This window comes from Rhamphochromis sp. 'chilingali' (genome assembly GCF_963969265.1).
Source record: "Rhamphochromis sp. 'chilingali' genome assembly, chromosome: 2".
In the NCBI taxonomy this organism is placed as follows: Eukaryota; Metazoa; Chordata; class Actinopteri; order Cichliformes; family Cichlidae; genus Rhamphochromis; species Rhamphochromis sp. 'chilingali'.
In genome coordinates, this window is record NC_137930.1 from 54,266,208 (window position 1) to 54,291,304 (window position 25,097).

The 25,097-nt window shown below is 41.3% G+C and overlaps 1 protein-coding gene across 1 annotated transcript; it reads right to left on the reverse strand.

Annotated features, from left to right (window-relative positions):
* Positions 1-1,326: 1,326 nt before the first annotated feature.
* Positions 1,327-24,376, reverse strand: LOC308392847 (homeobox protein aristaless-like 4). The gene is made up of 4 exons (XM_080876121.1): positions 23,719-24,376; positions 13,520-13,833; positions 5,257-5,385; positions 1,327-4,931 (listed from the first exon to the last, which is right to left on the reverse strand). The coding sequence occupies exons 1-4, from the start codon at positions 24,059-24,061 to the stop codon at positions 4,611-4,613; spliced, it is 1,107 nt and encodes a 368-aa protein (XP_080732247.1). The 5' UTR covers positions 24,062-24,376; the 3' UTR covers positions 1,327-4,610.
* Between the last annotated feature and the right edge of the window lie 721 nt (positions 24,377-25,097).

Consider the following 25,097-nt stretch of genomic DNA (forward strand, 5'->3'; position numbering starts at 1 on the left):
CAAACAGAAATGGATGTGCCTCAGTGCAATGTTTTTTTCTTCTTTTTTTCCAGGCCAAAGACCAAAGCAGTGGCATGATGTGAATTGCCACAGGTTTTCTATAATTGTTTTTATTCTTTTTTTCCTGGCCATGCTTTCTCTTCCTCTTACATGAGAGTTGTTCTAAGTGGTTGCTCCTTCTCTGAAGGATTTTCAGAACAAAGGGTAATAACGGGGGGATTGATTACACACAGAGATTTTGCAGTGTAGGAAAGATATTTTGGAGCATTTATAAGAAAAGATTTCCTGAACACTGTCTTGTCTCATGACTTGTAAAGCAAAAACAAAGAACATCTGTGTGAAAAGAGGTTCTATATTTTCTTACATCTCAGTTTATTCTAGCTCTGGCTACAGCTAGATTGACCACCTGTAGGTATTTAAAGCACATTCAAACTATTAGGCTTAACTTTCAGTCTAATGGCTTAGGCAGAGCATCCCATCTGGACGCTGTTGATGCGAGAAAAAGGATGGAATCGGATATCAACCCCAAGAACACAGAAAGACAGAAAGACACACATCCACACTCGCACACACACATCACTAAAAATGTTAATTATTTCATTTTTAGAGGCACCTATTGTATTTTTCTATTTATGTTAATAAATGCGTGTAATTTTATGTTCAGTTCAGTTACATTTTTTTCTTGTATCACCATAAGAGCTATTTATGTTGCAAGATAAAGAAACGACCCTACAATTTTAGTGAGAAATCCACAACAATTACATGATCCCATGTGAACAACAATTTACTAATAGCGGGGAGGAAGAACTCCCTTTTAACAGGAAGAGACCTCCGGCAGAACCCTGCTCAGGGAGGAGCAGCTATGTGTCGTGACTGGTTTGGGAATGAGGAGAAAGAGAAGAGATACAGAAGACAGAATGTTTATGCATTCAAATGGAAATATGTTGATGTTTTTGAGATTTGAGGTAACTATTATGAGGTCTGATCGTTCAGAACTTTTTATGTAAGGAGACACATTTTAAACGGATTCTGAATTTAACAAGAAACCAACAAAGATGATTTCTCTCTGTATGGAAGAAATATGATCTACTCTTAACTAGCTGACCATAGATAAACAGTTAAACAATAGGTTCTACTGTCAGTGCTTTTTTTGCATATACTGTATGAAAAGTTCGTAGGTCACTGTTGTGATCATGCAGTACACTGCTGAGTGTTTTTAGAGTCTGAAAATTTTACTTTTCTCTTTATTGTGCTACTGCTGAAAACATAAAACATTGCACAACATTATTTCTTATTGTTTATTCAAGAAATGTTTTCAGCTGCTCCCAAATTCACAAAGGACAAAAACACCAAGTAGCTCCAAAAGTTATAACTATAGAGCCACTACTTTTGGTTTTTCAATGTGTCGGTTTAATAATTGTTTACAAGTCGCTGTCCATCTATCCGTTAAATACAATCCTACAGCCAGCATTCACTCACCCAAAGAAACAGCCCAAATAAACCAAACTCCTTCTCTTTCAGAAAATGATTGTGGTGGACATGAGTTAAATTTCTTAACCTTTCAAAGAAAGAAAAACAAAACTATTTGCACTCATTCTACCACTGGAGATCAATTTATTTCAAAATCATTTAGAAACCATCATTAACAAACACAGCGAGTTACTTCTGTACAAAAATACAGCACATGAGCAGCGCTAAATATGGACGGGCTTCGTTTTTTTTCTCTTTTTTTAGTTTTTCTTAGTTTCTCCTGGGACAAAACCAAAACCACGTAGTCTCTGGCTTTATTAAAGGAAGCGTCCCAGTGGAATAGGCAAAAATAATGATTAAAAAAAAACTCGGACAATCTAAGTGCAATAACTTATTGCACTGGCACAATCATACATGGAAATATTTGATTAATATACAAAAAAACGCTTAAAGCCATAAACAAAATGTGAACAAGTTTTCAGCCTTTCTTCCATGGCTACTTTTCAAAATAACAAAGAACATAATTTTACATTTCTCGGCAATATTAAGGTAATACTTCATTGGCTTATCTCTTGTGGTCCATTATTTGACAAATAAGCAAAACAAATGTACAAGCAAATGAACAATATTATTTATATTGTTCATATTCACACAATATGACATTACAACCACGGATTTCAATTGCTTTATTTCAGTAGTATCAACACGGACGGAGCTGCAGAGGAGTGGAGCACTGAGGGAGTACCGGCAACGCAAGGTCAACTTGACAAAGTAAGGATTGAGCCACACATTTCTAATCTTAGAGGTCCTTGTCTTTTACTTTGCTGAGGTTTGAGTACCCTCTGCAGGGAATATATAAAGAGAATACAGACATCATCATCTGGTCCTCCTTAAATGGTCTTTCCTTGCACACACAAAGGTAAACGTTAACATTTTTGATGTTCTGAACGGAAAACATGGTTGTACATGCTAGTGCATGTGAGTCCCTCTCTTTGGGACGTCTTCATAAAGAGACCAGAATGACACTAAAAATGAAAAGACAATGTAGAGGCTGAGCAATCAGCATTTTTCCCAAGAAGCAAATAAGTATTTTATCCATCTTTTTCTGTGCAGTCACATCATTTCAGATTATCTGAATCCTGTTGTTTTGCTCTCTTTTGCTTGTGCTTGTTTCCATCGCACTGTACACACAGTGAGACAGAGAGCAGAGGAGTAGTAAATGGACAGTTCTTATGTAGCACGTTTGCTTGTATCAGTCCTAGGCTTGTATTAAGCCTAGCTCAAGACTAAAAGAAAACGTTGATAAGGATCCCCGCTGAAAAACGTTTTAGTCCAGGACTAGAATTATTCCAAGTCCAGGAAACTAAACCTTGAAGATTAAGACCAGTAAGCAACCACTAAGAGGACAGAGCCATGCAAGGTGTGGGCCTGTCACTGTCACTGAGATTAAACTGGGTTTGCTGTCATGACTGGATTTTGGTGTTTTTGGCTGTCATGTAAAATACCTTCCTAACTGTAACTGAAATATGAAATGAGGGAGGTGAGCAGTGGCCAGCGGGCCCTTTTGTTTTGGTTTGAGATGCTGACGCAACATTTAGTGGTTGAATAGACAAGTATCACCATTAAAAGAGGGTTTTTTATATTGCTGAAATCTCAGATGTGACTGCAGCAGTGGGTCACAGTAACTCAACCACTATAATCATATACACTTGATCAATGAAGTCATTTGTCAAGCAAAAGCACCAAACAAACTGTTGAATTGATGTTTAACTTTATCTTATGTTACCATAAACTGAATATCTTTGGGTTTTGGGCAGCGAGACATTTTAAGACGTCACACTGGGTTTCTTGCCATCATCCACGCAGGAGGAAAGAAAACCGATATGTAGCCCAGCATGCGTCATAGAGAGATCAGCCAAAAAGCTAATGAAGCCTGTCTCTAGCCTCGGCCTGGAGCCCAGCTCTGGTGACAAGCTTATTCCGGCGGGGTAACACACACACAGATACCCCTACAATCACTGGACATGCTCACCACATTCCTGTAGTCCAGCTCTAATGTCATCACATTGACCAAACATTACTGAATGCTCTTCGGGACGATTAGGCCCACTGATTTGGCCTGCAGTCTCTGGCATGTATAAGATTCTGTTACCAAGCTATGAATCGAACCTTCATCCCTGCTGAGCCCGCGTCTAGTGATGAAGCGATCACTTCTGTGTGTGTGCCGTATGTCCTCACCATGTAGACTGTGATGTACTGCAGCTTTCACAGGGCAGAAAGGCTCATTTTGATGCTAATTAACTGTGTCTATTCCTGCTGGTTGCTGATTAGAGCTGGCGTGGTAAGCTGGTGTTGAAGGTTGCTGCTGTGCATTCCTGTGCCAATGGAGACACCATTTCCTGTAACCTGAAGCCTGAGCCTATTAGTTGAACCTGTGGAGGGAACCCTGGGAGGGAAATGACAACTTCATTTGAAATTGCTGCCAATCCAAGCCCTGCCCTCCACCCAGACTCAATTGGCAGGCCATGTCTGCTCTCGCTCAGTTAGACTCTGTTCACTTACTCTGCCCTTCTCTGCAGGGAAATAAACTCCCAACAACATACTAGTGAAATGTACAGAAATGAACTGGTTTATGCAGTGGAACAGAATGGTGTGTGGTGGGATGGTCGGTATAAAAGATAGGATGAAGAAGGCAAATGATGTGAATCAAGATCTGCTCTTTAAATGACGATACCGTACTTGGCATTATAGGCTATAAGGCTATGAGGACATTAATAAAACCAGGTTTGGGTTTGCTGAATTTTACTGAAAACAGCGTCATGTTAAACGGTTTATTGGGGTGTAAACACCATAGTTGCATGAGACCTGAGAGATCAAGGAATCAAGAATGAACATCTAGGTGATATTCTCATCTAAGTCACACCTCTGCTTGTCTCTCACTTTCAGCATCTGCTGATTATCATAGACACAGTTGTCTTGGTTGCATCGGCAGCTGCGGTGGCCTCTGTTATCTCCACAGTCTCTCCCTGTTCATTTGACCTGTGTTATCATTAGTGCTCGCCTCCTCCCCCCATAGTGCTTGCTGACGGCTGCTCCGGGGCAGGGGCCTTATGGGGGCAGGTTGGGATCGGGCTGGAACATCATGTAGCCCAGGAGATGGCTGCACTGTGTTCCTTGGCCTTCATACGCAGCGCAGCTATGCTGGAGGACTTTCGATCTGGATCAACATTGAGATCATAGCCATTGATTCCCCCACCGATCCCAGCGCCCCCAAACAGACTGCCCATATGAGTCTGTCCCATGTGGCTGCTTCCTGGACTTGGTACACCCAGGAAGTCAGAGACGCCTCCAGGACCGTGAGGGTGAGGGGGCATGCAGGAGGGCATAGAGTCACAAGGCACGACACAACCGGGCACCGGAGATGCCCCGCTGCTGCTCCCTATCCATGAAGGGTTCTGGATCTGGAGAAGAAAAGGAGGAGATATTTTCATAATAACTGTTGTTTCAAATGAACACATGAAAAATATTAGTCCCGCCATAGTAATCAGAATCAGAATCAGAATACTTTATTCATCCCGAGGGAATAGTCACCTGCACAGAATTATTTTTGATTTGATTTGATTTTTTTGCCACATCAGCTGCTGTTAATAGTAGAAGCCCTCAAATTTAACACTTAGACCGAAGAAACGTTAAGAGAGAGCAAATTTCACACTTCCTAACTGCAATTCTGATATCTGCCATCAGGTGTATCTGTAATGTGCACACCACTGAGGACTGAACATTTACCTGTGCATAGTTCTCAGGTCGAGTGAGCAACGGCAGCTCGTAAGCTGTGGAGAAGTGCGTGCGGACCTGTTGCATCTGGCCAAAACGCTCTCTCTTCCTCCACTTGGCTCTGCGGTTCTGGAACCACACCTGCGAAGAAAACAGACTATCAGGAAAATACCTCTAACCAAATAGAGACCAAACACTATCAAACAGAAATGTGAATATCCTTCTTAAACGAGGCCATTAAAGCTCCTAAAAAGTACACAGAGTGCTTTAGTTTTTCCCACAGAAAACTGGGCCATCTTCTTGCTAAGAAAGACAAAGTAAAAGACCACATAAAATGAGGACAGTGAAGCAAATAAATTCTCCCGCACATGAAAGTACGAGACCCGATTTTAAGACTTGACGTGTCTTTAAAGTGCCGTCCACACTGAGCTATTGATGTGAAAATGGTGAGTCTCCCCTGGTGCTGCATGTTTCAGCTCCTCCCTTTGATACACAGACGTCTGCCTCCCTTCAGGCTGCCCGCGTCGACAGATCCACATCTGGGCCTGTAGCCGTGCATAAATCACTCTGAGAAAGGTGTGCTCTCTCCCACATGTCAGCACAGTGGGATCCAGTGGGGAATCCTCTGTATAATCCATGGAACAAATGTTGAACTTTTGACCAGGACATATATATATATATATCACCTCCTACATCGTTCCCTCGCTCACCTGGAGACCGCTGGAAGCACTGTGAGAATCATGTTCTTTGATTTCTCCAGTGCCTTCAACACTATTCTTCCCTCGGTTCTAAAGGACAAGCTGGTGAACTCTGGAGTGGACCATCACCTCACTACCTGGATCCTGGACTACCTCACCGACCGACCACAGTATGTGAGGACTCAGGGCTGTGTGTCGGACAGGGTCGTCTGCAGTACGGGGGCCCCACAGGGAACGGTTCTGGCTCCGTTCCTCTTCACCATCTACACTGCAGACTTCTCCCACAATTCCACCCAGTGCTTCCTGCAGAAGTTCTCTGATGACTCTGCAATAGTCGGCCTCATCACTGATGGGGACGACAAGGAGTACAGAGGTCTGACCCAAGACTTTGTGGACTGGTGCCAGCTGAACTACCTCCAGATCAACGCCAGTAAAACCAAGGAACTGGTGGTAGACTTCCGCAGGCACAAGCATTCTCCACTGCAACCACTGAACATCCAAGGTATGGACATTGAGGCTGTGGACAGCTACAGGTACCTTGGTGTTCATCTGAACAATAGACTGGACTGGACTCATAACTCAGACGCCCTCTACAGGAAAGGGCAGAGCAGGCTGTACCTGCTGCGGAGACTCAGGTCGTTTGGAGTGGAGGGCCCACTCCTGAAGAAATTCTATGACTCTGTTGTGGCTTCTGCTATCTTTTATGGCGTGGTCTGCTGGGGCGGCAGCATCTCTGCTGGGGACAGGAAGAGACTGAACAGGGTGATCCGAAGGGCCAGCTCTGTTCTAGGATGCCCTCTGGACCCAGTGGAGGTGGTGAGTGACAGGAGAACGGCGGCTAAGCTGTCATCCCTGATGGACAACATCTCCCACCCCATGCAGCAGACTGTGACAGCACTGAGCAGCTCCTTCAGTGGGAGACTGCGGCACCCACGGTGTGGGACGGAGAGATTTCGCAGGTCTTTCCTCCCCACTGCTGTCAGACTCCATAATAAAGACTTTAACTGATCAAGCACACACATCCATACATATGCAATAATACTAAGTGCAATAATCCTTTCTGTCATCGTTGTATTTTTACTCAGTTGTATATAGTATTTGTATTTGTATTCTATTTTTATCTTATTGTATATTTATTTTATTTTATTCTACTGTATATAGTATTTTATTTTATTCTATTCTGTACAGTTGTGTACTGTATTTATTCTTATTGTATTCTAATTTTTGCCTCATAACTTTTGCACTGTCCACTTCCTGCTGTGACAAAACAAATTTCCCACGTGTGGGACTAATAAAGGTTATCTTATCTTATCTTATCTTATCTTATCTTATATACTGTATATATGAGCATAGAGTATATGTACGTGTGTGTATATTCATCATTAGCTTTACTGAGCATTGTTTGTAGCACATGAAATGACTACTGCTCTTCAGATTTGTAGACTTGCTACTTCTCAGAGGGTTGAGCTTTCGGGAACCTACTGACAGACCAAGTGCAGGCTGCTTAGTCCACTTCTCCATGACTGCAAAGTAGAAGATGGCTATGAAGGCTGAAGCCTAAAAGAACTCCCCAAGAACATTTCCCCCCTAAAATCTTAGTGTTAATTGATGTGATGCCTAATACACTGTAGAAATTCATGATGTTCTACATACTGGAAGACAAATCTCATCACTTTTGCTCTTCCAAAGGTTTCTTCCTTATCTAGGGTTACACGATATTGATGAGTGTGGATAAAAATAAGGAAAAATAGATACTAGATATTGATTACACACATACAACTACCTGGTAAAATAATTAATGTTTTAATAAATGAAGAATTCATTTGTTCTAATAACAAACAATGAAAATAATATTCAGTTGCAAACTTAGTACTATTCTGTTTTATGTAGCCCAGTTGTGTGTCCTATTGTTTTGGGAACTAAAATGAAAAGAAGATGATTAGCAAATAAAACAGTACTTTGCAAAAGTACTGTTTTATTTGGCATAGGCATGAACACATTTATTCTTCAACACAACCTGAACTCTCTCAGGCAAACTTGCGTGTAGTTTCTTTAAGCGGTCTGTGGGAATAGTTCTTCAGGCTTCTTGAAGGACATTTAAAGGTCTTTTTTGGGTGTTAGCGGTCTTTTGTTCTATTCTCTGTGAAGATTTTGAGGTCTGGGCTCTGGGGAAGCCATTACATAAGCAGTAGTGTTCTACAGTGTATTTTTTTTCTATCCAGGTATACTTTTACTGCATTGTCAGTATGTTTGTGATCATTGTGATGTTGAAGCTGCTGCCAATGAGATGCTTTCCAGACGATATTGCATCAAAATCTCACTGGGTCCTTGACACCATGGGCTGAAATGCAGCTCCAAGCCATGACAGAGCCTCCATTGTATTGTACAGGAGGCTGCACTACCTCTCTCTTCACTTTCTCCGTACATATCGACAACCAGAAATATAAAATCTACCTTCATCACTCCAGAAGAGCTGTTGTCACTGATTTTCAGTCCAGTTCTTGTGTAATGTGGCATACCTCTGCCTTTTCTCCCTGTTTCTCTACCTTCAGAATGACTTCTTGACAGCCACCCCTCCACTCAGGCAATTTCTGATGTGGTTCCAGTAAAACAGTAGATGGACGGATCTCACATGTCCTGTGTCAGGTATTTGCTGGATTTCCCCCCCTATTTTTTAAGGACCTGACCTTTTGATAGACTTGCCACTTCTTCTGCCATGGTGTGTTATCTTTGGCATTTTTTGTAGATTCAATAAAATAAATATGAACAAATGATGCGCTTTTGTAACAGTTGGCTAGTAAAAAAAGTGCCTAAAGATAAAATTTAAAAGTGATTCTTTACTAAGATGCGTTTTACATACAACACTGGTTCCCTTGAGTTCCCTTGAGTCCCCATATCCCTTGAGTTAGATGCTTTTTTTATATTTGAGTGATGCATAAGTCACTGTTAGCTGGGTTAACAAACAAGAAAAAACATTCATCTAAAAATGGTCAGTTAGAAAGATTGGACTGAAAATGAGAGAGAAAAAAGAGCCAATGTCCAAACAAAACCTTAGACCATTTTAAAAACTTCTGAGAAAGTCTGGTGCCTTGGAAGCAAAATATAAGGAAATAAAGGGTAGTCCAAGACTTTTATACAGTACTGTATGTTTCAAAATAGTCAACAGATACAGATTAAACCATACAGATTATCACAGCAACTGCATCTTTCGTTAAACTTTTTTTCTGTAGAATTTTCTCACATCTCCTTGCGAGAGAATAGAAAAAGCAGAGGGGGTTACTGGGAGTCTCCACATGTTTATCTGTATCTATTTGTTGGTTGTTTGAATCTTATCCTCCCTGGAGAGAAGGGGGAAACTTCTTCAAAGAGAAAAGAGAGGGCAGCCTCGGTTTGACACAAGGGTTAGGACTTGGATTGTTGGGCTGATTCCCAGCCCAATCAGCTTGTGGTTTTCACAGTCCCTGACATGCAATTTCCCTTCAGTCATCCCCTTCAAATCCCCACTCTTGTCTCTGGCCATTTCTCTCAGTCAACAATAAAGTTTGGTGGCAGAATTGAGCACTGTCGTACAAATGCATATTTGCAAAATGCTGATTTTCTTATAGTAAGGACTTGACTTTAAACATATGAGATAAGACCACCTATAAGCACCCTAACCTGCAAACTCATCGTCTCGTTTTTTTAGATGCATTGACCTCCTAGCAAAGTCAAAGTGAATAACATATCCATATGTCTGTATTTTTGCAAGAAACTGACGTAAAGAAGTCTCGTCTGACTCCGACATTCTTTGGGTCAGCTGGTGAGATTAGAGAACAGCTCACCCTTACTGAGTGGTAAGCTGATATGTGAGGTTGTGACTGAACCCCAATGTCAAGGTGAGGGGTTGGAGCCCTTTGAATTATATCATATGTTTGGAAGTAGGTTTGTGGGTCTATTTTATACTCCTCCTGAGGATTTGGGATCTATTATTGTTTAAGATTTGTCATGCCTTTCCTTTGGTGGCTCTTTGGTTGCACAAGCTCATAATATCACAAGTTTCCAAATATAAGCCCCAACATGAAAACAGCAACATTAAGTTTCATTACAGCCTCAGTTCTACAAAGATATGTTACTAATGTGATTAATGTATTACCAGCTCAAGGACTCAATTTTCCTCCAGATATATGCAATTCTGGCAAAGTTTGAAAGATGGCGTATAAGTTTGTCCATTTACTAACTCGCCACAGGTAAACCACAAGGTCTTTATGATGTCCACGGTACCCTCATTTAGTTTTATAGTAAATGTAACAGTCTATTGATACAACAGTGATTGGTACAAGCCAGGTACATTGTAAACAGTTAATCACAATGTAAACTTACTTATATTCTAAAGCCATTTCAGACTCTTCAAGAATTTTTCAGGGCCCTGCACGAAAAATACGTGTTTCTTTCTCAGCAAACCTAAGTTTTTAATTTTAATTGTGATTTTGACAAATAGAGATGCCTCATTCAGTTTTCATACTGTGCTGGCACCACATGATATGTAGCTAGACTTCCTGGATTTTTATAATATTTAGATACATGCAGGACAAGAGCATCTACTGGATCAACCATCAGAGTCGTACTGCCCTTCCCTCCGTCTTTGTAAACTAGCCTTAATTTTTGGTTACCTGTATTATGAAAATAGTCACATTTCATTTAAATATTTATAAAACTCTTTGAGGAAATGTTGTCAGAATAGCAACAGAGCCTGATGAATGACCTTCTTGATTCTGGTCTTAGATTGTTATCAAAAATATTTAAAAATCGCATATTTCAAAGCTCTGCTGTCAGTCACCCAGCGCCGTTATTGTACTCCCACTCCTGTGTTGAAGCTCAGGCTCTTCTGTCCCTCGCCACCCCGCCCCCAACTCCGACCCCTCTCTCCATGTCTCTCTCCTCCCTCCGTTTTAAGTCAGTGAGGGGAAGTGGGGATATTGGAAAGTGAGATGGGAGAACTTTCAAACTGGAGCTTGTTTTCATTTCATGTTTAATTTCCTGATGCCTAAGCCCTCGGCTTTCCGCAGCTAACCCCTCTGACCTTTGAGAGGCGTGCAGACAAGAGCAGTGGACCAGGCGTGCACACACATACACACAGAATCACACACATTTGCATACCATGTTATACTCACATTTCAAAGTTGCTCTCCAAAAAATGCAGTATTTTAACCTGGACCCTCTCAAGCACTTACTGGAAGCTTTTTCATAAACAGTTTCTGAGCACATATATTTCCCTTGTCTTGGTTTCTGAGTGTGTAATGTTTCACAGAGAGTTTGCTCTACGTAGCTTTTCCTTTGAACGGCAGTAGGAACAAGACCCCTGCCAAATAGTTTGGCAGAGAGATAATTCGGGGAACATTGTGGAGTCAGATGTGTCCCTTGCTGCTCCATCTCTCATAGTCCCTGACTTATAAATTCATGCAGTTCTTGAGAAACTGGTCACTGCTGTCTTTGTGCAAGCAGTTTTCCAATTAACATAAATTGTCTTAATTGTTTGTCATGATGAACACCAGTGGTTAATAATATATAAAACCCAAAATGATGCTATTTACCAACTACACACACTCACAACTCCTGTTTATTTTATTTTAGCAGACATCTGCAAGGAAGGTGGCTCAGTGGTCTTGGAGCTCAAATAGCTTGGCGGTGATACAGTAATTGCTAAAGACGCTGACAGCGAAATGCAGCTTACAGAGCCATTAAAGAGCTTTATTTATGCTCCAGAGCCAGCAGGCAGAGAGAAAGGAAGAGGGAGAAAGGGAGGGCAGAGTCAACAACTCCAAAAGCAGCTTTGAAGTCCAGCCGTCTCACCTCATCTCTGTCATCTAGGACCACTGCAATTGATAGACTGCCTCAGCAGTCAATCACGTACAGCCTCCTCCTCAATAAAAAGTAGGCCGTATGGTGAAGTTCAAGTCACGAGGCTCTGAGCTAATTGCTTCTAAAGAAAGTAATGGCACCAGAAGTCACAGATTGTGTTATTGGAAAGCTGCAGCCTGATTTTATGAAGACATTCAACATCAAAACTGAGGATGAAACCGTAGGACCTTGACACTAGCAATTTGGCAGAAAACATCTGTATTCTGGATTTCAATTGCTGTTGTTTTGCAGATGAAAAGGATTCTCGATAGCTTTCCGAGCATCGAGTGCCCCTTGGTATTCAACAATTGGATATCCCTGGACTTTGTCTCAATGTACCTTCAGTTGAAATTGTGGGGTTTAGTCTTGATTGCGTGCATATTTAGGGTTTGATTTTAGAAGTATGGGTCAAACCTCACAGTGACTCAACAGAGTCTGCAGTGTGCCTGTCAGATGAAGACGTTAATTATATTCATCTGGGGCATAGATGGGTCTGTGTGAATGCAACATGAATGTACTTATTTTACTGTACCACCACAAGGACCAGGCCCGGTTCTCTGTCCCTGACTATGTCTCGGACTATGTGTGGAAATTGAAACTGGCATCTCAAAGTGTTTTTTATATCCATGCCAAAATAGCTTTGATGGTGTTCCATGTGTTTTCCCTCATTGCCTCCAGAGCTGTGCAGCGAAGTAGTTTAAACATGGCGGTGTGGGGAGAAACCCTTGGCCTCTGACCCTTTCCAGAGTCTACACCGTGTAAGTGCTAAGAGCAGCGTATTCCCTAAGTCTCCTCCATCCCACTCTGATCTAAAACTGGCAGGCACAAAGACAGATGGAGAACAATAGGCTTTGCTGTCTAATGCTAGGAACAGTCTTTGTAACTCTCAGCCTTCCCTGTCAGTTCCCCCAATGATTATCAGCGTGCAAACAACTGTACTCATGGAAACTGTCTTAACAAGACAGAAGGACACCATCAGCTGCTTCAGCAAGTGCACGGAAATGACATATGTTTGTATTAAAGTCTCAAAGTTCTCCAGTGGACAGACAGTTGTTAATTTCCCACTCACAATGCAACATTGTCTTTAACACGATCATGCTCATTCCTAAACCATATGTTTTATTACAGTGCCAATAGAATCAAAACACCTAATGTTTGTTTGTTTGTTTTTCCCTGAACCATGACTCTGAGTGGGGGGGTATGCATGTGACCCAGTCTGTCTGACATCTCTATGCTGGTGTTGTTCTTACATCATCATAATTATGTTTGTCCACAAGCGCAACTAACCAATCACACTGTTGTGATGTTGCTTTGGACTGTCGAGGAAAATGAAAAGAAATGATTTTGTTCATATAAAAGTCTCTTCTGGGACAAGCATTACAACTGTTTTTATTAATTAATGTATACAATATAATAAATATATTATCAAGTTGCTAGTGATAGTTTTGGTCAGCTGCAATCTTGATCCTGGATCAACATTTTTGTGATTGATATAGGAACAACAACAACACGGGGATATGTCATAAAGTAGATTAATTGTGTATTACAGTAATTTGTTTCGATGACATAAATAAAATCTGGTGATATTTTGATTAGATGGCAGAGATTCATTTTCTCTTATAAATAAAGGACTTCTTAGATTATGTCAATGCAGAAAGGTGCTTTTCAAGCGTAACCCTCTGTTTTGACTTCATCTTCACCTGTACACGGGCCTCTGTCAGGTCTGTCCTGAGTGCCAGCTGCTCACGGGCATATACATCAGGGTAGTGTGTCTTCTGGAAAACCTTCTCCAGCTCCTCCAGCTGGTAGCTGGTGAACGTAGTGCGATTGCGCCTCTTCTTGCCTTTGTTGCTCTCGGCCTCGCTTTTTTCCAGTGGGCTAGAAAGGTCCGACCCCGGGCGCTCGCTCTGCCCCTTCACTCCAGTGTCCTTTAGGTTCAGGTAGCTGCTTTCCATCCCAGGAGGGTCGACGCTCTGGGGCAACTCAGACTCTGTCAGGCTGCTGCTGTCCTTTCCTGTATTTTGGAGATAAGAAAAGTAAAGAAGAGGTCAAAGCGTTTATTTTTAACAGTTTGTTCTTTTAAAGGGGCACCACACAAATTTTATACGTTCTTTTTTAGTTCAAAATGCTCTCGAGCACTAAATCGCTCAAGTACTCCTTCTGTGGCTTCCTGTTACTGCTCAAAACTTTAATGTGGAATTTAAAATGTGAAAATACAAGCGTTTGGGTGAAGCATTAAAAGATGAAGGTAATACTTTATAACTATACCCACAACTAAAGGTGTAATTCCCCTGTAATTAAATGGAATCTCAGTGTATTTTTATTTAAACTACAGTGTCATTATATTTATATATAAATACTTAAATGTAGGTACCTTGCCTTTTAATTACAAGAGAAGGACAATTAAATAATACAAAATTATGAACCATGATGCTCACCATCATTAGGACTTTTAAATAACAATGTAGAAATATAAAGATATAAAAAGACAAGATTAAGTAACTCCATAATGCAACCCAAAAAGTGCAACGTTTTAACGATATTTACGTAGTTCTTAAAATTACTCACACACGACTTAAATTTACTGACAGTATAATTATTTCTTTTTTCCTGTAAAAACCTAACTTGTTACCCCCTTTCTTTCTAGAGTACCAACCTTTAAGTATTTGTATGTAAATATAATTGCCTTGTAAGTTTAAATGAAATGTGCTGAAATTCCATTTGATTAAATATCAATTACACCCTTGGTCGCTGTTCGTATTATAAGGTGTTAACAACTTAGAAAACATTCTCAAAATTGACTAAAGTGTGGCTTTACTGTGAAATCAGTTCATTTGTGTAATAATAAACAGACAGTTATCTTTCTGACCATCTCACAGATGAATAAAAACCGCCATGTGTTCTCAGTAATAGTCCCACGTTTACAGTTAGAACATTCATTAGAGCAACGTGTCTTTAAAATGTGGCTGAATGATCACATTCAAGCCACCAAGAGTGTCTGCTCATCGTCACATTACAGCATCCCCGCCAAATGACATTTACTTTAAGCACACATCATCTCTGTGATGTTTTATTTTAAGGTTCAAAGGCCTCGTCTGTGTGCAGCAGGAAAGAAAGTTTGAAAGATATGTCACGACGCATTGGTGTGACCTGCGACACAACCCTCGAGCCCTTCTCCCCTCACATCTCTCAATCACGCCACCTGAAATCCGAGCCACACAAAATCCTGTGCGTCTCGGGCCGTGTGTATGGCGGGCCTTGTGTATGGGGGCAACCACGCTTACCCCACGGCCTTCCCCCTGAGATGTAAACAACATTGTGTTTGTCACCTTCAATTTTCAGTGCATCCATTTTGTTACAGACCTTGCTCTGTTCCTGTCAGCACATGCTGGCTTTTTGTTTCCTTTTAAGAGATGAAGAAAGCTGTCCCTTCTCCTTCAATAAACAAACAGCCGTGTGAATAAATAAGCAGAAGGGCTCTGGTTGCAGGCCAGTGAGAACAGTGTGCTCGGTCAGCCTCTGTTTGCCTTTCCTGCAAATGGGCATGGAGAGTGCCCTGTCCTAACTGTATTGGTCTGAAACCAGCGCATAATGGTCTCCTCCATATAAACAGACTTGTGAGTGTTGTGCAACACCACCATTACTTTAATCCAACAGAATTTTTCTCAGAGTTAGGAAGTGCCAAATGATTGAAAGTTATGGGCTTGTATGCATGCATTTGCTTTTGTTACATTGCATTTTTCTTCTGAGTAACGTCAGTAATCGCTGTGTGTCATTCTTAGAAAGTTACCTCACTGAAAGAGTTGACACCTTTTGACACACAGTGAGTCACAGAGTCTTGTTTTTTAGTGGTTAACAAGATGACTGAATAGTTTTAGGGTGATGAAGTTAGGCGGTGGTTGTCTGCAACAAGCATGTTTGTTTTCATGGATTAGTACGCTTTGGGCTTGTGTGTCCCACAATGAGATGTCAATAGTCATCCCCTCAGAACTGCTGCAGCCCTTCCCTGCTTTCTGGCTCAGACCTACATGGGCTGAAACACTAATGGAACAACACAGCGTTGCCCAACTGGAGTTCATGTCCTCATACAGCAGGTCTTTTTACAGTCTCCATGCAGGCAGATATTCTGACATCACCAACCCCTGAGCTGGCCTCGTATCCTCGAGCTACGTACAGTCATTTTATTCTGCCTCTGGGCAGGAGCATGGCTCTAGTGTTAGTAAAGTAAGACAGGTCAACTCCAGGTTCCTGTCTGGCATTTGCATCTGTGAGAGAAAATCCAGTTATGCCCCTGAGCAAGGGGCACATATCCTGTGAGACTGCAGCTGCACACAGATGAGGAGATGGGAAAAGGGTAGGATGGAGTGTGGGAGGTACTCCAATTTGTCAGTGCAATTAAAAAAATGATTTAACATTTTGTTAAATACACATATTTCTTTTCTTATCCAGACATTGGATCCACTGATCAATGCCAATCCCATAACCGTAACTAAATGTGAGGCTACCGTGAGCAGCCTGCTAAAGGCATAAGGACTGGAAAGATGAGGTAAATTGCTTGCCTGTCACTAAAAAATTCCACCAGGAAGTAACATATATATAACATATAGTCATGTAAAAGAGGAAAACTAAGTACACCCCATGATTCAGTAGCTTGTAGAACCACCTTCACCCGCAATAACTTGAAATAATTGTGTTCTGTATGACTTTACCAAATGTCTCACATCATTGTGGAGGAATCTTGGCCCACTCTTCTTTATAAGGTTGCTTCATTTTACTGAGGTTTGCTGGCCTTGAGGTTTGTAGCAAGAACTTAAGGTCTCTTTGGTTTCTGGAGCATTTCAATTACGTTGAGGTCGGGCTTATACTGGGCCATTGTAACACCTTTATTCTTTTCTTTTTCACTCATTTTGCTTTAGATCTGCTGCTGTGCTTAGGATCATTGTCTGTTTGCATACCCCAGTTTTGCCCAACTTATAGCTTTTGGACAGATGGTCTCACATTTGACTCTAGAATACTTTTGTATACAAAGGAGTTCACTGGTCGACTCAGTGATCCTAGGTGCCCAGGTCCTGTAGCTGCCAAACAAGCCCAAATCATCAACCCCCCACCACCATGCTTGACAATTGGTATGAGGTGTTTGTGTGGATCTGCTGCATTTTCTTTTCACCAAACGTGGCACTGTGCATTATAGCCAGACATCTCCACTTTGGCCTCCTCTGCTTAAAGGTCACTAAGTTCTCGTGGTTTGTTTAGATACAACTGTGCAAACCTAAGCCGTACTGCCATTTTTTAAATTTTTCTTTTAGAGAGAAGAGTAACTTTCCAAACAAGCCATACTTATTCTGTCTTTTTCTAATTGTACTGCCTTGAACTTTAACATCTAACATGCTCAGTGAGGACTGTAGAGTTTGAAATGTCGCTCTTGTCTCTGACCTTGGAGTGGATTTTCTGGGACAGTAATGATAACATTGTGTTAACACACATCTGAATGCTCCAAACCAGCAAAGTGCTAAAACTTCTACTTTTAGAGAGGTGGTCACATTTGCTAATGATCAATTATTCAAATGCATTTGATTAGCAGTGCCTGGCTCCTACTTACCCTCTTAATTCCCATGGAAGCAGTAAGGGTGAACTTAATTTGTCACAGGACTGTGTCTGGTAAAAACTTTGTCATTTTCAGTTCTTTGTGCATAGATCCAAAAAACATGCCCTTTAACAGAAACATTGTAGGGTATGACAATCAAAGAATCCTGAATAGAAATATATAGGGGAATTTGCCAAAGATACTACCAAAGAGGGGCTTTGTCCTGCCCTTGCATCCAAAGAGCCATCCTGAGCTACGTGCTTTATATCAGCTGAACCCAGAAACATATATTTCAATCCAGTTTTATTGCACTGATGCACACACACATTTAACTTTCATGACCCTTTCAGTTGTGTGGTGGCATGCTGTGTCTCATATCCCATTTTCAACACTCTGATGGGATAACCGAGTGACAGTGATTGTGTCAGCACTCAGGACTGGGTTGTAAATTCATCCATAATGTGGTAAAACTTTGCTCAAGCGTGGTGGAAGTATAACGTTAAAGGGGAACATTTTTTTGAGGCAAAGTCACTCATCTAAACAGATTTCATCAGATCTGAGTGGTGTGTTTTTATGCCCCTTACACTGTTTAAACTGTGGTTATGAGTCTCTCTCCATTCATTTAGGTTGGGATTTGATGTTGTTATACTGCAGTATATTGCACTGGAAATCCCATAAAGCAGTATTGACTATTTGCAATCATTTGCCTCAAGATTCCTTAACTTTGTTTGTTGTTCTTTCGTTGTTCTTTGGCGATTTTGCAGGAGAAATTGAGACTGTTGCGAGTCAGTTTTGATCACCTGGCTGTATTTTGCTCTTCCTGAAATCTATTTATAGATGTATTTTGGGCTTAACTAGTTACTAGTCTACAGTTAGTTAACTGGCTACAGCATACATCCCTATAAGTGTTAATAACTGTCTCATCCATCAGATCCAAGAAGAGACTTAATCAGGGATTTTCCCACGCTGAACTCTCCCTTTAAGTCTCTGAGCTTAACCCAGTCTTTTACCACCATATTTTACACTGGAATCTGCAATAATCAACATCTTTTGTCTGTCTAGTATGCCAAACTCATCCCTTTTCTCTCTGTCACGCTAACCACACAGAATCCTTTCCCACAAGCATCTTTCAGTTTTCCCGCATGCTGAGCTGTCTCTTCTGCACGCTGCTCCGGAGAACACAGCCATCACACACTGCTTTCTTTTGGGAGCCAAGATTCCACTGCGCTGGCTCCGAATTTTTTTGGCATTCACAGGAATGTGTTTTTGACAGTTGTTCTAGTTTGAGCATTCAGCAACGTATATGTGAACGCACCATCTGCGCAATGTGCCAGTTTCTCTGTGACAAGCTGCAGACCTCTTCATTTAGCCGAGGTCAGATGTTTACTAGGGTCAGCAATTTAATCACTGCTGAAAACAGAGAGAAAACATCAAAGTGTAATTTAACTGGTTGTAAAGCAACAGGGCACCCTCTCGGTTTTTATGGAACGGGACAGGGAGGGTCAAGTGAAGCCAAATAAAAGAAACACTATAAATTAGTAACCTGGGGAAGGGTTAATGACCAAACACTAAATAGGGAAGGGAATGCTTTTAAACAAAGTGCTCTGAAATGTTCTCTCAAAGCATTCGGAGCTGACAGCAGCACTCCACCAAATAAAGTCAAATATTCCTTCAGGTTTGGTTGTCAACAGGTGACTATTAATTTACAGTTAATGTCGGCTCGCAGACATGCTTCGGCCCGGATTATTTTTTTTCTGCACCGCGCTCTAAGACCTGATGTTGACTGTTGTTTCCTCAGTGGAAGGGAGGCTCCCAGATGTTCCTGAGGAGAGATCGATGCCAGCGGCTCATGCAAGAATGCAGATTCCCTGGGAAACAGAAAAAGTCTTTCTGTTAAACCTCACTGCTGTCATATTACCTTGGGCTGGGTCGCTCACTGTCTCATATCAAAATGCGCAAAAAATAGTTGTGGGGTTAAGGTCGTTTGAGGGGAAACTAGTGGAAGAAGAACACAAGTGTCTTTCTTAAACGTGGAGAATCTTGAGAAAAACATTCACGTGTTTGAACTGTATATAAACTGCATATTAAGCATTAAGATAAATAACATTTGCCACTCTTGGCAAATGTTATTTATTGGCAATGTAATGTGGCAATGCTGCAACATTACAATTAGGTTGGTCATTACAAAATCCCTCTCTTCTAGTAGATCACAGTGGCAAGCAAATTCTTGCCATTCCCATGTCTCTTTTTGATCACACTACAGTCCTGCGCGGCCATATGTTCGCATTGTTCAACAACCCTGCAGAGGTTAGGTTAGAGTCAGATTTAACTGATGAAAGTAGTAAAGGTGAAGCCACAGAGCCAGACTCAGCACAACAGGCCCCACAGTGTGTGCCAGCTGGCCCGAGTCAGTCGCTTTATTTTTGGTATGTGTGTTACCTTCGCCTGCAAGAGGGATGACTGAATGTTTAAGCATAAAAGCAGCAAAACACAGCAGAAAGAGTGAATGCAGGAACAGATACAAGCAGGAACTTGACATTGAGAAAAACAACACCCCACAGTACAAGATCTCGGGTTGCCAAAGCTATATGGATGTATATTTCTTTTCATGGCGGGCCAGTTGCTGCTCCTTTGCGTCCCGAGTCACACATTTATATGAGCCACTGCTTCCAAGCATTCACTCATTACGTATTCGAATTTATTCTGGTTCGCAGAAGCATGCTGGTACGATCACAGGTGTCACTCTGGCGCTCGCGTTTTTGCTAAAATCAACACAATGTGTTAGTCATCAGCACATGTGTATCCTGTGACATCACTTCCCCAAGCCTTTTAATGCGTACTTAGAATACTGTATTTTGACAGGACGCTTTTAAAGAGCTGCCAGGACTTTTTGAGCTTGTGTTTTGGTTTTCATATGCTGAGAAAATGTTTTACATATCACAGGATGCTCAATGTCCCACTGAGGAGGAGGAGGGGTTGTTTAAAAGTACAAAGATTGACAATTGTTGTACTTTCGGAGTGTATAATTTGCTTTGGTTATTTTGTGAAGAGGCGAAAAGGATATGAGCCTTTAGCCCGAGTTGTACTAGTATTACCACAATACTAGTGTCTCTCTGATTGCCACCTTTAAGCCTTACTTTCATTTTATAAATACTGAGTGAGAATACTCTAATGATTGCTTTATGTTCATGAAACAATATGATCTCCTCTCTGAAGCGAGCAGCCCCTATCAAAGGCAAAAAACTGAAATTAATTAAAATTAAACAGTGAGTTCAATAAAGTGCTGTGCACGTAAACAGTCGTTCCCACACATGTGCCGCTTTCCTGGAAATCCTCTCATTTCTCTCGAGTCTCTCAAATCATTACCCAATCTCCATGTCTGTTTCTGACTCCTTGCTTATTTGTACAAGGTATTGTTGAGACAGGGTTATGTAAACCAGTCCCACTTTGTCATCTTGGGGACTCTCTGTAGCTTCGGAGATCTGATGTTTGGGGAGTATGAATAATAACTATAGGATCCAGTAATGCACATCTGCCTTGCATTAATGCGGCCCTCTCCTGCGGCGCTGACCTGCATTCCTCAGCTCTCGATCAGCTCCAGGGATTTTTATTTCATTCATCGCCATGTGAGCAGGTAGTCGGCTCCATCCCTGTCTTCACTGCAGGACAGTCTACCTGATTAACGTAGGCTTAGAATGAACAGTCCCACCGATCGGAGCCACTACTGTGCACGGCTGCATGTTGATTCATGCTTGCTGAGTCAGGGTTGTTTTCTGCTTTTTCTACACACGTGGTTTATGAGACAACGTTGTATTATTAATAAACAAGATTTAAGAGTATATCCACACCACCTGAACCTGGATGTTATTTTTTAATAAAGTAAAATTAAAAAAAAAAAAAGCTTGAAATATTTTGATTAATATTTAAATTGGATTTTAAAATATTTCTTAGATTTCTATAACTTTACAATTTTCTCAGATGAATTGTACTGAGCTGCACTGAAATCATGTGAATGTAAAGGTGTTTCAGGGGTTTTGGATCTCCTAAATCAAAGGTGTAAATTTAAAAGAAGAAATGTGGATATTATGGAGCAGTTATTAAATACATTCCACGATAATATAAAATTCCAGTTCTTTGCACTTTATGTATATTTAAAAAATGGCAGTTTTAATACATATCTAAAAGAGATGGCCTAGCTGGTTGCCTCTCTTTTGGGTGTTTTGATGTATGAAAACAATTTCATGTAAAATCTTCAGAATGACATAGAGATTTGCCATAAACAGCTTTAGAGCCGTAGCTGAAGTTACCACATTCAAAATTCCCTTTGGGGACAAGACAGTTTTGTCATCATGATGGAGATAAAGCATCAGTATTGAGCAATATATCTCCCATTGAGGACCACACATAACAGCACAACCTTGTTGACGCCTGAGGCTTTGGCAAGTCCCCAAAGTATCCTCCCCAGAGCCACGATGCCTTCATCTGGCTGCAACATTTTCAATATTAACATTGCACAGCTCTCCTCAAGGGAGGCAATGTTGCATTTAATGATGGTGTTTAAATGATTCTGTCAATGCACTTGCCAAGTCGATTTAGTTCAGTGCAGGGGTGCTGAAAATGTTGGAGGCAGAAAAGGTGACAGTTCAGACTAAAGTGAAGAGTGACACCATTTTTTTTTTCTCAGAACAAAAAAGAACACTTTGCACTTTGTGGCTGTGTGATGGTGGTTATACAAAAATGTATACTGCCGGTCTCCTCCTCGCAGATCACGCAGAGCAGAATTAGACCAAAGCACTTTTATTCATTATGTGTAATGAGCAGTTTTTAGATCTCAAATTTTGGAACTTTTCTGAACTTCAGTGAGAACTGCATTAGATGCATTTAGGATGGATTGCTGCAAAGGACTCGATTCACTTAGTTTTAGCTGTGATCCCAACAGATGTTTTCGTCTATATCACTGTGGTAAACATCTGGAATTGACGCCAACCGGTCTGCCTCAGTGTTCACCAAAATCTGATTTTTGATGTAGAATATTATAGAGATATGACATAAAAATATTTAAGATTACTGTCTGTTACTTTTTTCACCCTATTGCCCTTTTGACCTTTTGTTACTCGGAATAATTTGAATCGGATTCATCGGCTTAATAAAGTTGTCTGTTTTGATTTTAATAAAAGCAAAACCTTTTCTTTTGCCGACCTTAAGCGTGGCTCCAGAATTGTCGATTGTCGCAAAACTGTAAAGCTTTCATTATAAACGCTATTTAAATGCATTTGGTACGAAGTTGACTACACGGACAATTAAGGGACATAAACTAAGCATTGCTTTTGGCTTATAAACCTCCATCAAATGGATTAATTAATATTAACAAAGACACCTGAAAAAAGAAGAATTTGCCCTTTTGTGTTTACTCTCACAGAATAAGCAGGACTTGCTGGAAAGAAAATTATAGGCCCTGCACATCCAAAAAATTCTCCAAAAATTAGGCCTTATGTTTCATAGGCTGTAAGGCTGAGGGTTCCGCGTAACGCAGACAGGTCTCAAAGTGCCCCAAATAATAATAATAACAGCAATATTCCACGAGTTGAGTTTATTTGTCAGCGATCAAGATAATTTATTGTTGACGATAACATGCTGCAGTTGTAGTTGAGTGAGAATAGTCACAGCGGTGCTGCGGGCTCGCCAGTCCAGCGATGCAGTGACAGACACAGGAAACAAAATTCTGCGTTAGTGCTTTTATTTTGTAGCGTCAGTGCGCAAAAAACGGACAAAAAGTCGATTTAAAGGCACAAAAATACCAAACTGCCTTTGGTCAAAGCGCCTCATTAAATCAAAATAAAACCCAGAGGTTTGATGCATTAATTATAAGTCACCTTGCAGATGTACAAGTACCTAAAATCCTTTAATCTCACTAGACTTGTAAAAAAAAAAAAAAAAATCAGCCTACTTCTAATATTTACTTTTTCTGCAATTATCCGGATTTAAGGGCTTTAATGTGAAGGTTATATTCCTGAGTCAGAACCAGTTATGCTCAAAGAAAATAGGTCTGTTTTTCAAAATGTGTTTTCTTTTCATACCTCGGCTTCTCCAGTCAGGCTGATGGGTTCAACAAACGAACTTATGGCACACTAATGCGCACACTTTCTCCTCCTCTCTGCTCTACTTTGACAGCTTATTTTCACACCGTGTGTTAGACAATACTATAAATTGCACTTATTGCTTGCAAATGTCCGGTCCTGCCTCGCATTTCCGTTAAATTTCTGGCCAACACATATATTCCCTGCAGAAATCGCACTTTGTCTTGTGCGCACTCACCATAGCAGGAGATGAGCGTCCCGTTGTGTGTGCTGTCCGGGTGCAGCTTGCTGCCTTCCGGGGGAGTTTTGCAGGTCGGTCGCTGCATGAAGAGCTGGTATTTGTTGAAGGTGCCCTCCTCAGCGCCATCCAGTGACTGGCAGTCCGGCTGGAAAGGACTCCTGGACTTCTCTCCGTAAGCCTGCCCTTTACCCGGAATGAACGTGGGACTGTATTTTGTTTCAGTGGTTGGGAAAGTCCTGAAAGGGTTCGCTTGGTGATCTCTACTTTGCGCAGTAGATGTACTATAATATGAATCCATCGATGTCATATCGCAGTATGAGACGCACGTATCTGCGTTCATACCTAAAAAGATATATTTTTAAAAAAAATCCACACGGTTCTTGTTTCCCTCCCCTTCTACAGACAGCAGATATTCTCCCAAATTTCTCTCGCACTGACAGGCTCACACTGCCGCGCTCATGCACACACACTCTCACACTGGCGCATCTGGGACTGGTTAAAAAATGAATCAGATGTTTTCCAGAGACTGCAGACTGAACAAATGCTAAAAGCCCCCTGAAGGTTTGTCGGGGTAAAGAGAAATGCCTTCCTCAAGCTGATGCCGCCTCAGTAGCCTACAGTGGATCAGACACACGCAGCACTCCGACCTTCAGGCTCGACGCACGTCTGAAGTAGGGCCCACACCGAGCTTCAACCTCCGCTATTATGCAGCCAGTAGAAATGGGAGGTCAAGCTCAGAAGGGGGACAGTTTTTTTTGTAAACACGCGGGAGATACAACACATGACATTAATGCAATTAGGGGATGAATATGACCGCTTTGATTCCCGTTGTTGCATGGCGTAGGACCTTAACCTCCTACTTAGAGAAAAAAATTATATATTTTTATTAACCTTTAAAGGACTCTTCCCTTCCTTTCCGGGGAAGCCAGATGCTTATTAAATGACATTTGTGGAAACATTTGTGTTCCAAATATGTGGGGGAAAAGAGAGAAAACAGCACAAGTGTAAATGGATCAAGCCGGAAATTCGAGCAGCAACAGCTCCTAAATTCAGTCGTCGTTAGACTTCAGTGTTGCATAAATGTTTTGTTTGTGTTTATGTTGTGGAGGCCCGCACGAAGCGCATTATCAGGGGGGGTCCGTTACTGCGCACACGTCCATTCACAGTGGAGGAGAATCAGAGCATCATTAAGCAGCTTTGCCATTTGAAAATGAGCACTTGTAAATATCGAATTGGCCTAATTATGAATCGTTAAGCCCATCATGCTCGCTGAAATAGGTTACTTGGCTTCGTGCGCAAAGATCTGGTACAACGAAGCCGCGCCGGCAATTTGCCTTTTCTAGACTATAAAACGCTGGAATGAAGCAGTTAAGGAA

Excerpts from the sequence above, each read along its gene's own strand:
- LOC308392847 (XM_080876121.1), bottom strand. The coding sequence starts at position 24,061 with ATGAACGCAGATACGTGCGTCTCATACTGCGATATGACATCGATGGAT. Across the intron at positions 13,834-23,718 it reads GACGCTCATCTCCTGCTATG|GAAAGGACAGCAGCAGCCTG; the intron begins GTGAGTGCGCAC and ends TCCAAAATACAG. Across the intron at positions 4,932-5,256 it reads GACCTGAGAACTATGCACAG|ATCCAGAACCCTTCATGGAT; the intron begins GTAAATGTTCAG and ends TTTCTTCTCCAG.